Consider the following 14793-nt stretch of genomic DNA (forward strand, 5'->3'; position numbering starts at 1 on the left):
ATAGTTTTTATCCTTATAGGAAAGAAGAGTCTGTATCCTACCGCACAGGTAGAGGTCTTAGCTCGCCATCTTCAGTTGAATTAGAAGAAAAAAAGTTGTTGTGAACCAGATTGTAGTGAGGGTGATGTCCTTTTTCTGGCATAAAAAAAAAACCTGACCTAGAATGGTCAAAAAAAAACAAATGAGCAGTTGTTCTTAACCAATGAGATCTGCATGTTTAAAATATGTGTGCATTAAATTTTGGAACACATTTATACATGCAGATAGTTTTCCATATTTACACATTTTACCAATATATATACAAACATATATATATATATATATATATATATAGCTATAACAAATAACTATATAAATAAAGAAATAAATCGTTTAACAGATTATCACAAAAGTTTTAGATACTCAAAAACACATTGTAATCAAGTGCACTTTTTTTCCCATAAATCATGAATATTCAATGTATATAAAAAAAAAACTCTTTTCCAATTAAATTACTTGAGCAGAGAAAAATACTCAAGCAGATCTTAAGTTCTTAAGTTGCGCAACAAATTCCACAAGTACGTAGCTACATTCAAATATTTATTTAATTTTCAATGAGGTAAGAGGAAGGAAGAAAGAAAAAAAAAACTAAACCTCATTGCTTTTCTAATGATCCAGTCAAAAGCTGGAAAAAAAGGGGCGCTTCTGTTAAACTAAAATGTAAAGCAAAATTCGGCTTGAATGTAAATTAAAAATAATTTATATTAAACAAGCAGAAGCGATATTTTACACACTACAAACGAAGTTCAAAATTCATAATAACGCTGGGACTCAGCGCGGCAAGGAATTAAGTGGAGGCAGCGGTACAAACAAAAGACGCAGATCGCGGAATATAAACTTAAATCTAGCCGCTGCAAACAAAATAAATGACCCGAATCGGAGTTAACAACTCACCGTTGAAGGGATGACAAGTTGATCTCCGTCTGTGTAGTGGTATTAATGAAAGACAACATGAGCGGTTTGGCCCAAGTTGTGAGAGAGAAGCGAGTCTGTAAAAAGTTACGCTTGGTGAGTAATCACACGATGTTAGTAAACATTAGGAGATTGGTTTTGTAGCGTTAAAACACTCACCCAAAAGACAGCTTATAATATTAGATCTTTAGGAAGATCCAGTAGCTTTTTTTTTAAACGAGACGCCAACAGAGCATGCAACAGCCACAGGTGGGGAATGGAGGAGGGAGTGGCACTCTGACTCCGCAGGTAAATAGAGTTGGGGTGATGTCGCACAGGGCGTGGCCCGTCAAATTAAAAGGACTTAGGAGCTGAGGGCTACAGATTACTGCTGTTTTATTTAGGGGCCTTAGGCTCAAAGCAGACATATGTAAGTTGCATTACTTTTTGCTGTCAAACTCCAAATACAGTAGTATAAAATACTTGGTTACCTTGATAATGATTATAATTTAAGGCTATTCCAATGAGGCAGATGTTTGTTTTAAAAGTTGTCTTTTTAAGCTGATGGCTGGTAGCCTAGTTGTGGAGGAGTAGAGCTTTTGTGTCCAGTAGAAGCAAAAAAAAAAAAATTGCTGGTTCAAACCTTAAGCAAAAGTATTGATGATTGTCCAAAAGTGGAACATACAATAACTGATTATTGTCACAATGGGGCTGGAGGTTTGACAGGACCCAAATGCAGACACAAAGCTTGAGGTGGTTACTTAAAGGTTTTAATGACAAAAGTTGAACAGAAGCAAAAATCCAAAAATAATGAAGGCTAGGAATACTCAAAACAAGGGGGCAAAGAAATGACGACAAACCAGCAACGAATGACTGAACAGGAGGAGAATATACAGGTGCTGGTCATAAAATTAGAATATCATGAAAAAGTAGATTGATTTCAGTAATTCCATTTAAAAAGTGAAACTTGTATATTATATTCATACATTACATACAAACTCATATATTTCAGATGTTTATTTTGTTTAATTTTGATGATTACAAATGACAACAAATGAAAATCTCAAATTCATCATATCAGAAAATTAGAATATTGTGAAAAGGTTCAAAATTGATGACCCCTGGTGCCACACTCTAATCAGCTAATTAACTCAAACCACCTGCAAAAGCCTTTAAATGGTCTTTCAGTCTAGTTCTATAGGCTACACAATCATGGGGAAGACTGCTGACTTGACAGTTGTCCAAAAGACGACCATCGACACCTTGCACAAGGAGGGCAAGACACAAAAGGTCATCGCTAAAGAGGCTGGCTGTTCACAGAGCTCAGTGTCCAAGCACATTAATAGAGAGGCGAAGGGAAGGAAAAGATGTGGTCGAAAAAAGTGTACAAGCAAGAGAGATAACCGCACCCTGGAGAGGATTGTGAAACAAAACCCATTCAAAAATGTGGGGGAGATTCACAAAGAGTGGACTGCAGCTGGAGTGAGTGCTTCAAGAACCACCACACACAGACGTATGAAAGACATGGGTTTCTGCTGTCGCATTCCTTGTGTCAAGCCACTCTTGAACCACAGACAGCGTCAGAAGCGTCTTGCCTGGGCTAAAGAGAAACAGGACTGGACTGCTGGTGAGTGGTCCAAAGTCATGTTCTCTGATGAAAGTAAATTTTGCATTTCCTTTGGAAATCAAGGTCCCAGAGTCTGGAGGAAAAGAAGAGAGGCACTTCATCCACGTTGCTTGAAGTCCAGTGTAAAGTTTCCACAGTCAGTGATGGTTTGGGGTGCCATGTCATCTGCTGGTGTTGGTCCATTGTGTTTTCTGAGGTCCAGGGTCAACGCAGCCACATACCAGGAAGTTTTAGAGCACTTCATGCTTCCTGCAGCTGACCAACTTTTTGGAGATGCAGATTTCATTTTCCAACAGGACTTGGCACCTGCACACAGTGCCAAAGCTACCAGTACCTGGTTGAAGGACCATGGTATCCCTGTTCTTAATTGGCCAGCAAACTCTCCTGACCTTAACCCCATAGAAAATCTATGGGGTATTGTGAAGAAGAAGATGCAATACACCAGACCCAACAATTCAGAAGAGCTAAAAGCCACTATTAGAGCAACCTGGGCTATCATAACACCTGAGCAGTGCCACAGACTGATCGACTCCATGCCACGCCGCATTGCTGCAGTAATACAGGCCAAAGGAGGCCCAACTAAATACTGAGTGCTGTACATGCTCATACTTTTCATGTTCATACTTTTCAGTTGGCCAACATTTCTATAAATCCTTTGTTTTTATCGGTCTTCAGTAATATTCTAATTTTCTGATATGATGAATTTGAGATTTTCATTTGTTGTCATTTGTAATCATCAAAATTAAACAAAATAAACATCTGAAATATATGAGTTTGTATGTAATGTATGAATATAATATACAAGTTTCACTTTTTAAATGGAATTACTGAAATCAATCTACTTTTTCATGATATTCTAATTTTATGACCAGCACCTGTATGGGAGAGAGAAAAAAGAGCAGGCTAATTAACAGATTGGGAGCAGGTGTGAACAGAGGCAAGAAGGGAGCTAGGGAAAAGGAGACTGACACAAGATGGCAAACAGGAAATATCTCAGAACTCAAATACAATCAAAAATACCTAGAACAGAAGAATGAAAAATAAGACCAATGAAAACTCAGAGATAAAACTCAGAAAATAAAACTGTTTTACTTAATCTTTTAAATTGAGTATAAAATTATTTCCATCTCAACTAAAAAAAAAAAAAACAAGATAAATATGTTGCCTGGACATTAGCAAGGAATCAAAATAAATACAAATAAAATCATGTTACAAACCTGTATTTATAAAACAGAAGCTCCCTTATAATCACATTTACCGGTAAACCAAAATACAGACAAAAACAGATAATTAGTTGAGCTCGCTTTGATAAGATCGGATAGCTCAACATGAAAAACAGCTGATCACAGGCTGCTCTCTATTTCCAGTCTGTTCCTCTGCTTGGTTTAGATTAGTGTCAAAGCTGAAAGTGAACTCAAACATATAAGAAAAACTTACTTTTTGGTTGATAGAAGCTGGTTTAAAATTGAAATTGGGTCTACACAAAGCAAAACAGATCCTAGCCCTATTTTATTTTACTACCTAAGAAATAAAATATTTTCATGTTCCCCTTGCAAGTCACTAGGGGTACGCGTACCCCCAGTTGGGAATCACTGCCCTAAGGGATTGGTTCAATGCAAAGTACAATTTCTTATTGTAATGCACAAAGGTTATTAATATTAATATCATAAATATAGTGAAATTAAAAATATTATTTAAAAGCTATCTGTTTGAATTATGCTCTTTGTTTTTCCACTAGAATTCTACTACTACTTTACAAAATGGACCTTGTCTTAAAAAAATAAACAAATAACTTGAAGGCTTTCAGTAATATTAGTGCTAATTCTTTTCCCCTCTAGAAATATGTGTGATAAGCCTGACCCTAAGCTTACCAGAAAAAGCAGGAGCAGATTGCATTAAAAGGTGGAAAAAGGTCAAAGTGTTGTTTTGCTATATTTGTGCATTTTATCAGGAATTTAAAATGGCCTGAGCATGAGAACTGTTGAAACGTAAGCCTAACATGAAACCGTAATTTGAAAAAAATAAAAAAAATAAAGCCTCTTTACTGCAGTGGGACACTTCAACACACCATGCCCAATTTCTACACATATCCACACACGCAAGTCCATAAAAAATGAAATAATGCTGTCCAAAGGGTTTAGAGGATAATCCAAGCAAGTGGAGTGTACTACATCCTGACAGGCATTTAATTCCCTCTTCTTTCAAAAAGGGACATGGCTGTAAGGTTGGGTCAATGGATGACGCTGGGTCAATGGATGACGCTGGTAAAAGAAAGGACAAATATCTGCCTTTCAGGTGCTGCTTGCACTCTAAAGTCAATACGTTTAATTTTTATATATATATATATATATATATATATATATATATATATATATATATATATATATATATATATATATATATATATATATATATATATATATATATATATATATATAATTTAATCAACATTTGATTATTTGAACCTATGTTGAAATTGATTTCAGTACAAAGTAGGGAAAAAGTTCAAAGGTTAAAGTTGATTCTGTTAGGATCTTCTAATCTAGCCTCAAATCTGTGACACTTCACGTTACAGTTCCTGTCAGGTCAGTTCAGTCCTGCAGACCCCTGAGGGGACATGCTCATTATCAGGCAGCCATTCTGACAGATAATAGGCTGGAACTTTACAATATGACTCCGTCTCAGTCAACACACCCACATACCCACACACACAGGCCTAATTAAGTTTTTATGGCTCTGGTTCGGGGCTATTTGGTGCTTGCATTTCACTCTGAGCTAAGTTCAAAACTGTTATGCATACAGTTGGCAAAGAGCCAAGCATGGGGGGGCAGTGAGTGGTCTATGCTCTCACAACATTGTCCTGTAAGGATTTGTCAGACATTAATGTGTTGTGGTTTTTAAGGACTTGGCCTGAGTTTCAGTTTACATCAAGATTGAACTCCCTGAGAGGAGGGCTAAAATAGAACAAGACTGATGAGCTAAATCAAAGTTGTACAGTAGTTGTCCTTATAATAATCTGCTGCAATCCAAGGAGATTAGGGAATAGCAAAGTGAGCATGTTTGCTAATGTTCTGCAATTTATACGCCTGCACTTTACTGTAGCTTTTTAACTGTTGCCTTTACTATCCATGCCTACATTTCCAGAGGGATATTTTTTCCACAGTCCTTACTTTATACAGAAATAAAGCCACAAGGGCTTCAATCACAAAATAATTATGAATAACAACGTGAATGCCATTCATCATCCAAGCAAGTCTCAGCATAGGTCTGTTTATTTGCTTGTTTTTGTTTTTTCTTAAAGTATTTCAGTTCAAAAAACTATATATACACCCATGCATTGGTTTAAAGAAATAAGCTATTATAGCGTTTTTTTAAGGAATCATTTATTCTTTTTATGAATGTCTCTGACAAAAGTTTCAAGCTATTCCTACTAATCAGTAATTTCCTTTACATTTAACACTTGGTATTTCTGTTTTTTTATCCAATACAAAGATCCACGAATCAATAGCAAAAAATAGCAGATGTTTGTTTTTTATTTGTGACTTAATGTGAGAAACCAACAGAAAGCATACATTTTTTAAGCCTATATATATATATATATATATATATTTTGTTTTTTTTTGTTTTTTTAGGTCTGATGCTGTATTTTATACAGTATGCTACATAAGAAAATACAAAATTAACCTTCATCACCTCTTGAGATGGAGGTTAATCTTCAACAGCTGGTAATACTAGCCTATACAACAGACAGAAATTAAACGTACAGCTGCACAATGTTACTACAATATAGCCTAAATCATGAGCTTTATAAACTATAAATACTGAATGCATTATTATTAGCAATTGGATGCTAAAAAAATTGAGTCACTGAAAAGATCCAAATTTTCTGTTATATTCTCTGCTCTATTGAATATGACTATAGATCAAGGTTAATAGTAAAATATAGGAATAAACATGTAAAGGAAATTTAATAACTAAAGTAAATAAAAAAAATACTTTTATATTAATAGTATACAGGTGCTGGTCATAAAATTAGAATATCATGAAAAAGTAGATTGATTTCAGTAATTCCATTTAAAAAGTGAAACTTGTATATTATATTCATACATTACATACAAACTCATATATTTCAGATGTTTATTTTGTTTAATTTTGATGATTACAAATGACAACAAATGAAAATCTCAAATTCATCATATCAGAAAATTAGAATATTGTGAAAAGGTTCAAAATTGATGGCCCCTGGTGCCACACTCTAATCAGCTAATTAACTCAAACCACCTGCAAAAGCCTTTAAATGGTCTTTCAGTCTAGTTCTATAGGCTACACAATCATGGGGAAGACTGCTGACTTGACAGTTGTCCAAAAGACGACCATCGACACCTTGCACAAGGAGGGCAAGACACAAAAGGTCATCGCTAAAGAGGCTGGCTGTTCACAGAGCTCAGTGTCCAAGCACATTAATAGAGAGGCGAAGGGAAGGAAAAGATGTGGTCGAAAAAAGTGTACAAGCAAGAGAGATAACCGCACCCTGGAGAGGATTGTGAAACAAAACCCCTTCAAAAATGTGGGGGAGATTCACAAAGAGTGGACTGCAGCTGGAGTGAGTGCTTCAAGAACCACCACACACAGACGTATGAAAGACATGGGTTTCTGCTGTCGCATTCCTTGTGTCAAGCCACTCTTGAACCACAGACAGCGTCAGAAGCGTCTAAAGAGAAACAGGACTGGACTGCTGGTGAGTGGTCCAAAGTCATGTTCTCTGATGAAAGTAAATTTTGCATTTCCTTTGGAAATCAAGGTCCCAGAGTCTGGAGGAAAAGAAGAGAGGCACTTCATCCACGTTGCTTGAAGTCCAGTGTAAAGTTTCCACAGTCAGTGATGGTTTGGGGTGCCATGTCATCTGCTGGTGTTGGTCCATTGTGTTTTCTGAGGTCCAGGGTCAACGCAGCCACATACCAGGAAGTTTTAGAGCACTTCATGCTTCCTGCAGCTGACCAACTTTTTGGAGATGCAGATTTCATTTTCCAACAGGACTTGGCACCTGCACACAGTGCCAAAGCTACCAGTACCTGGTTGAAGGACCATGGTATCCCTGTTCTTAATTGGCCAGCAAACTCTCCTGACCTTAACCCCATAGAAAATCTATGGGGTATTGTGAAGAAGACGATGCAATACACCAGACCCAACAATTCAGAAGAGCTAAAAGCCACTATTAGAGCAACCTGGGCTATCATAACACCTGAGCAGTGCCACAGACTGATCGACTCCATGCCACGCCGCATTGCTGCAGTAATACAGGCCAAAGGAGGCCCAACTAAATACTGAGTGCTGTACATGCTCATACTTTTCATGTTCATACTTTTCAGTTGGCCAACATTTCTATAAATCCTTTGTTTTTATTGGTCTTCAGTAATATTCTAATTTTCTGATATGATGAATTTGAGATTTTCATTTGTTGTCATTTGTAATCATCAAAATTAAACAAAATAAACATCTGAAATATATGAGTTTGTATGTAATGTATGAATATAATATACAAGTTTCACTTTTTAAATGGAATTACTGAAATCAATCTACTTTTTCATGATATTCTAATTTTATGACCAGCACCTGTATTTCTATATCTTGCTACATCTGTAACTCTGACTGCTCGTTTAAAAGGATTCACCAATCTAAATTGTAGGCTGATATTTCACCTTGAGGAATTTGTCCTTTAGCATCTGAGAGCTCTGAGCCACTCAGCATTTATTAAACCTCCTGACTCCAGAAATCATTATCAGTCACTGTTAGGTATTTAAGCAGCAGCCAAGTTGGGTCTTTGATTTGTCCACCACCACTATGACATCCATAACTCCTACTGATTTATCTAAGACAGACATCTTTAAAGTGAGACTCCATTTGACAAGGCCAGTTGCTGCTGCACTGAAAAGGCTGCACTTTTGAACACTGATTATTTTAACTTAATTTGTTTTAACATATATTTGCTGCACAACTAGGTCCTTTTACTCTCATTTGTGAGACTCCCTTCATTCCTACAAAATGAAATGAGACGCTAGAAGACCAATAAGCCTGTGAATTTTACAGTAGTCAGAAAAAGGGGGGGAGTGTTACCTTTTTAAATCAAATAAAAGAACCCGCAGAAAATTTGATGGAAACAATCTCACCTAGAAGTTGTGAAAGATAATTTATTTTGTACTTTAGGTTTTACAGAAGGGGTTATACAATTTTTATTGAGCTTATTGAATCTAAAATGAAAAATGCAAGCAAACAGACTTGTTTTAAGCCTTTATTTCTAGGCTTTTTTACTATGGCTTTTGCAATATATCGTAAATTTTCTTATATTTAAAAAAATAACATTTTAAAAGTGATTTTTAATATAGAATTCATGTTATGGAAATGTCTGCTGATGTCAAAATTCACTAGCAGACTCTCACTGAGACCCTCCACAAGCAGGGTAGGTCATAAAACATCAGCTGTTATAAAAAATAAGCAAAACCCAGCACAGACAAGTGCATGTTGTACAGAGAACTGTGATTTTATTTTCCATTAGGAAATTAATTTCCCAGCAGAACCAGTTCCCTGCCCACAGTGGGAAAATTCTCTGTAATGACAATAGCTTAACAGTGCTTGATAGAAAAGCAAAATGGAGAGAATTAAACCCCACTGTAAGTACTGTTAAGAGTTAGATTAGAGACATTAAAGTGGGTGAGCTGATAGTTTATGATGCTTTAGCATACAGAGATGCACCTGCATGCATTTAGAAGCTCATAACAACAAGAGGCAACTAAAGCTGTGAATGTAGACACACACCTACCGTTCATGCCATTGTAGATGCTCCGATGGTGTGGTGACAGCTCATCACCAGCTTGCCTCCTCTGCCCCTCTCTCAATGGACTGCTGAACTTCACGTGGTCCGGGCTAGCGCTGTACTGGTGCCTGTGAGTTTCAGGGCTGCCGCCGTGGACCATGCAGCCTTTTTCGTGGTGCTCACCGACCCCCAAATGTGCATGCCGGGGTTCGGGACTCCCGCAACCAGGGGTGCTAATACTGCTCCGCTTGTACTTCTGATAGAGCTCCGCACTGCCCCCTTGGCCCTGATAGTGCTGCCTTTGGCCCAGAAGAAGATCCGAGCTGTGGTGCTTGGGGTGCTGCTCTGGGCTGCGGTGGCCTATGTTACGCCCATATTTTTCTGGGCTCAGGCCTCGCATTAGCCGGCTGTGGTCAGGGATAGATATGGAGCCACAGCGCGGCCGGCAGGGCTGGGGCAGAGTGTAAGGATACTCTAGGCTTGTGCTCCGGTGGCGCCCGGATGGGATCTCGGGGCTGGACACTTCCCTGTCTGGTCCACCCATTCCGCTGATACTGCTGCACCTGGGTTTGTGCAAAAGCTCAGGGCTATTTTTTTCTCCACCACCTCCAACATTGCCCACTCCTGCAGAAAGGTGAGTCTGTTTATGGTGAGGGTGGTCTGAGCTGTCAGCGCTCCCTGCACTCGAGGTGCTGCTCCCATCGCCCACATCTCTCATGAGTAGCCCCTGCCCTGGCACCAGCAACAAGCTGTTCTGGCTGTCTATTGAGTTGCGGGATCCTCCCATACCCACACCCCCCACCCCTCCACCTCCCCCTCCCCCCATAACATCCCCTCCTCCACCCGAAACCCCCTTTTCATCATCCAGCAACAGACAGAGCTCCTTCAGCTCCAGGTTCTCTCGGACCACCTCCTCTTGCCTCTGCTCCAGCTCCTTGAGCTTCTGCAGGTAAAGAGTCACCTCCTTGCGCATGATGCTGGCGCTGTACCGTCCGAGACGCTGCCACTCCCTCGACACGCGCTTTCCTTTCTGACGGTCATCATCTAAGAAACAGCAAAGATCCCGCAGCTCTCGATTGTCCTCCTGCAACTTCTGATTGATATCCTGGGAGAAAAATAAGAGGGAAAATGAAGAGCAAAGAAAGCAATGAGAAACATGACTGTAGGCAGAACATAATTAACAATTTAAATAGTAACAAATGCACTAATTCACATTTGTTATCACTAGAAATGAACCAATCAGGCTTTTCCAAGCTCATATTGATTCTGGCTTATTTTCTTTTTAAGAATTATAAGAAATGCAAGAGAAAATTAGTGTGTAAACAAGCAAGGCATCCTAGTATAAGCTGTGTGTTGATGCACTTATAAGACAGATCCAGAGGACGCACTTATTTCTAAAGGACAGATTATACTTTGCAACCGCACACATCAAAAGGCACTCGCGTCTGGTTGCCAACCCCTTTTGCTGGTATGCTTCTGCACCGTTTTTCTGGAATTTCTAGGGACGCACAGAAGTTTCCCTCCAAAGCGCAAGGGGGAGCCTATCTGAGAACTTGCGAGAACTTCGGCGGATGGTCACGAGAACTTCTTCGGCGCCGGCAGCGAGAATGTTTATCTTCCAAAACAACATGTCTGAGGCATCATACAAGTGGTTGTACTTCCGGACCTCCTCAATCAACCTTTCGTCATAGTTATCCATTGTTGTTACTACTCATCGGTTTTTAAAAATGGCGCGCCCCGGCACTGAATCGAGAAGGACGACCACACAGACAGCTGGAAAGGCATACCAAGGACCAATCACAGCTGTTTTTTGTCTTTTGAGGTCTGATTTTAACCAATTTTTTCATTCTGTGGACCACTAATGTGTATAGAAAAGGATTTCGAAGTATGTTCTTGGACAGATGTAGGTGTGAATCTGACAGAATATAAGGCCTTTGCTTCTATTTATTAACCGTTTTCTCAAAAGAATACATCCCTAATATTTATCTGATTCTTAACTTTTGCGGTAATTTGATCATTTAAAAAATGCTGGTAAGTGCCAATTCAGAGAATATTCTCAATCATTGGCGCTCTACTAGTGGTCAGTAGTTCAGGTTTTTCACTTTCCCAGCATGCAGCTCAGTCACTGGAGATGATAAAAAGGATTTCAGTGCAGTCTGGGTTCTTATCAATGATTTGAAAATGAACATAAAGAAAAGCATAATAAATAGTTTACTGAGTGAATTGCAGTGTTGCTCCTAGCTATTTTTCAAAACCCTTCAAAGACCATCATATTTGAATTAAAGATCTATTCATAACTATTCTATTCATAGCAGTTGTTATAACTTAATAAAAATTACAAGTCTGCTCAGACTTTCCCCTGATAATAATGACTTTCACTGATTCCTTGTTTTTATTATTACTGGTTCGGAATAATTAAATCAAAAGGAAAATTAAGGAATCATGAGATTTTGAACACTTTTTTCACCCTGTGGTTTTATTTAATCATAATGAAATAAAGCTTTAATCCTTTCTGGAGATGCCACGGGGGGGAAAAGGACAGATTTAAGAGCAAAAATGAAGCAATTGCATCATTTTGCAAAAATGCAACATTACAATAATTCCTTTTTCACCTCCAAAAGACCTCCCTCTCACCTAAATCCTCCCTCTCCTGCTCCCTCTCTCCTCTTGTCAGCGCCTCCAGCTCTTTCCAGTGTAATTAGGCACTTGGATGGGCAGAGGTGACAAGGTCCCTGGGAGAGGCAAATGATCCCTCCGTGCTGCTGAGGCTACCTCAGGCAAGTCTCAACTTTAATTGTAAACACTGTGGACATAGTGCCACATTACCCTTATTAGAGAAGGTAGTGACTAAGATTAGCGATAGTGAGAAAGGCATGGTGAATCTTCAGGCTCATTTCATCTTGTGTAAATCTTGTGCATTTTTCAAAGTTCATTTAATGTATTTATTGGAATTTTGTGTGATAGTATAACTACCAAAAGCAAAAAAAGCAAATGGCAAGATTTTATCTTCATTATAAAGACCTGAGAAGTAAAAAGGGTGTGACATAAATGCAAACCTACCAGTATATGTCCACACAAATAAACAGACAGGAAAGATGAGTGTGAATCACAGGAGAAAAGAGGTCAATTGTACCTATCGAGTTGCTGTAGAGATCTACAACTAAGGTGGGACAATGTGCACCCTCTGCAAATCTGACCTTTATGGAACACTGGCAAGAAAAGAAAACAACTGCAGTTTTCCAAATGCCATATGTGCTCCATTCTAATGCATAAGCATGTGTTAGAAGGTGATCTGTTCGGATGAGACCACAGTTAGCCTGTTATTAAAAATGAAATGCATTGTGTCTCAGAAAACTTACATTTAATATACCCATGTAGAGTTGTTAAAAATACTCATACTGGAATGAATGAAAATTCTTGTCCAAAACTGAAAAATTAGGAAAACAGTAACAGTGAGAGAAGTTATGTCAAATGCAAAAATCATAGCAATTTTGGCTACGATGTGTACTAACCCTATTAAAAAATTAAATTTTCTAAACTCAAGGCATTTCACTAAATCGTAAATTTGACTGTATAATCTGGTGAACTGTAAAGTGCCTTGAGATGACATGTGTTGTGAATTGGCGCAATATAAGTAAACTGAAATGAATTGAATTATTCAATAATAAAAGTACTAGACTATTTATCCTCACTAATATATTTTTGTTATGACCTTTGCCTTGGCAGGATAAATGAGAAACTTTCTTGCATTTTTAAACACGTCCTCCACAGAAGGAGTGGGCATGCTCAATGTCAGTTTGCTTTTCCGTGACACATTTTCTAATATTCAGAATGAGACATTTGGATTTCTATGGCATTTTTTGCCGTTGACCTGAGCATGAAAGCGAGACCAATGTGCAGCGTTTAAAAGTGCACCCCCCTCACTCAAAATAACCGTGCTTGATGTGATGTTTGTTGCATCATCACAGGTTTCGGTAGTGTTGTCTCTGTGTTAAATGGCTATTGGCCAAAAACCAAAAATGCACTTTTCATAATTTTCGACCAAAAATATTCGGTGGCTGAATTTTGGGTACATTTCTTCTAATTCGTTATGGTATCCATACTAAAGACAGGAGTTGTTTGCATGTTTTTGCTGCTGTTTAGTTTTTTTTTTTTTCACATTGAAATAATCTTCAGCAACCTTAAAATATTTTCAGATTTTGTTATATTTAGATTATTTGTTTGAAAGTTTACTTAACTAGCATCTGTGATTCTGCTGAGAAAGCATGCTCATGTTGAAATTAGAAAAGTTTTTCATTTTAATAAAATGTTTTTATGGCTTTAATTTTGCCATTTTTTTATATCCCCATGCATCAAAAATTATATAGAGAATCCAATATTTTCCACAGGATCGATATCTATTTTGAAAGTTTTGGATTGTGACACCCCTATACCCTTGTGTACACCACCCTTAACAGGACAAGATAATGGCCGCAGCATTCTGCAGGGATTATTTTCTTCAGGAGAAACAGAAAAGCAGGTCAAGAGTTAATGGGAAGATGTAGGGAGCTAAGATCAGTGCATCATGGTGGAAACCTGTCTGAAGTTTTGTGAGTGGGGCAGATTTCCAGCATTGCAACCACTCTAACATAGCTGACTGAGATTCTGCTATATTTTTCAAAGATAATTCTGTGTAAAAATACCTAAAGGTATGCAAATCTGGTCAAAAGATGTTGAGCCAGGGAACTTAAACCAGAACTTAAATGGACGTTTTTCAGGTCAAAAAGAGGATTGTACCACCTCCAGAAAACAAGAAATACTTTGTAGTTATTAAGGTATCAGGGCTGTCAACTCTCACCCATTGGGAGTGAGACTCGCCCATCTCACTGTCTTCACACACTCTCACTCCATATTCCCAATTTCTCACACTAAAAAATGACGGACTTTAAAAAACTCTACTCAGTCTAGTTTAATAATCTCCCGTTGGAATTTAGGAGTAATTCAACCAACACAAATATTTTAATTCTTAAAGCTTTCAGGTTTGCCTTTCAAACCCATATGAGCTCTAAAAAAAAAAAAAAAAAAACAACCCAAGAAAAAAAACAACCACATCCAGAGAGGATGTGCAGAACAACTCGGTTATCCAGGAATCATAAAGGGAGAACCACTGGGATGTTCTCATTTTAGTATTACTTATCATATTCGTTTATCTTTATTTTGGTCCATTGAATATGTTTAAAAACGTAATTTCCATCATATCTATCAAACTGAAACACCCAGAGAAGTGCCGTCTCCAATCATGGTGAGCCCATTACCAAATATTCATACACAGTGTAGTTTGCATAGGTTTCGATTGCACTGGTTCCTGCATCAGTGCCAGTAATCCAATAATAACTTATTAGTTCCCCATTGTTTAATTTACTTGAACTGCAGAAAATAATTAATG

General features: G+C 38.0%; 1 protein-coding gene and 1 long non-coding RNA gene across 8 annotated transcripts in view; both read right to left on the minus strand.

Moving 5' to 3' along the window:
• ccdc85al (coiled-coil domain containing 85A, like) overlaps positions 1-14793 on the minus strand; it is a 55192-nt gene that overhangs the window by 39097 nt on the left and 1302 nt on the right. For 4 of the 7 annotated variants that reach the window (XM_038290752.1, XM_038290748.1, XM_038290747.1 and 1 more), the window contains exon 2: positions 9375-10473. In XM_038290752.1, the coding sequence (XP_038146680.1) occupies positions 9375-10473 (1099 nt within the window). Of the gene's footprint in view, positions 1-9370; positions 10474-14793 lie in introns of all 7 variants that reach the window. The other 3 variants (XM_038290750.1, XM_038290753.1, XM_038290751.1) reach the window with 1 other exon arrangement.
• Positions 90-1307, minus strand: LOC119787114. The gene is made up of 3 exons (XR_005281292.1): positions 1111-1307; positions 934-1028; positions 90-158 (listed from the first exon to the last, which is right to left on the minus strand). It is a non-coding gene; the product is annotated as an uncharacterized LOC119787114 (long non-coding RNA).

The sequence above is a fragment of the Cyprinodon tularosa genome, unplaced genomic scaffold (assembly GCF_016077235.1).
Source record: "Cyprinodon tularosa strain WSP-4 unplaced genomic scaffold, ASM1607723v1 ctg287, whole genome shotgun sequence".
Classification (NCBI taxonomy): domain Eukaryota; kingdom Metazoa; phylum Chordata; class Actinopteri; order Cyprinodontiformes; family Cyprinodontidae; genus Cyprinodon; species Cyprinodon tularosa.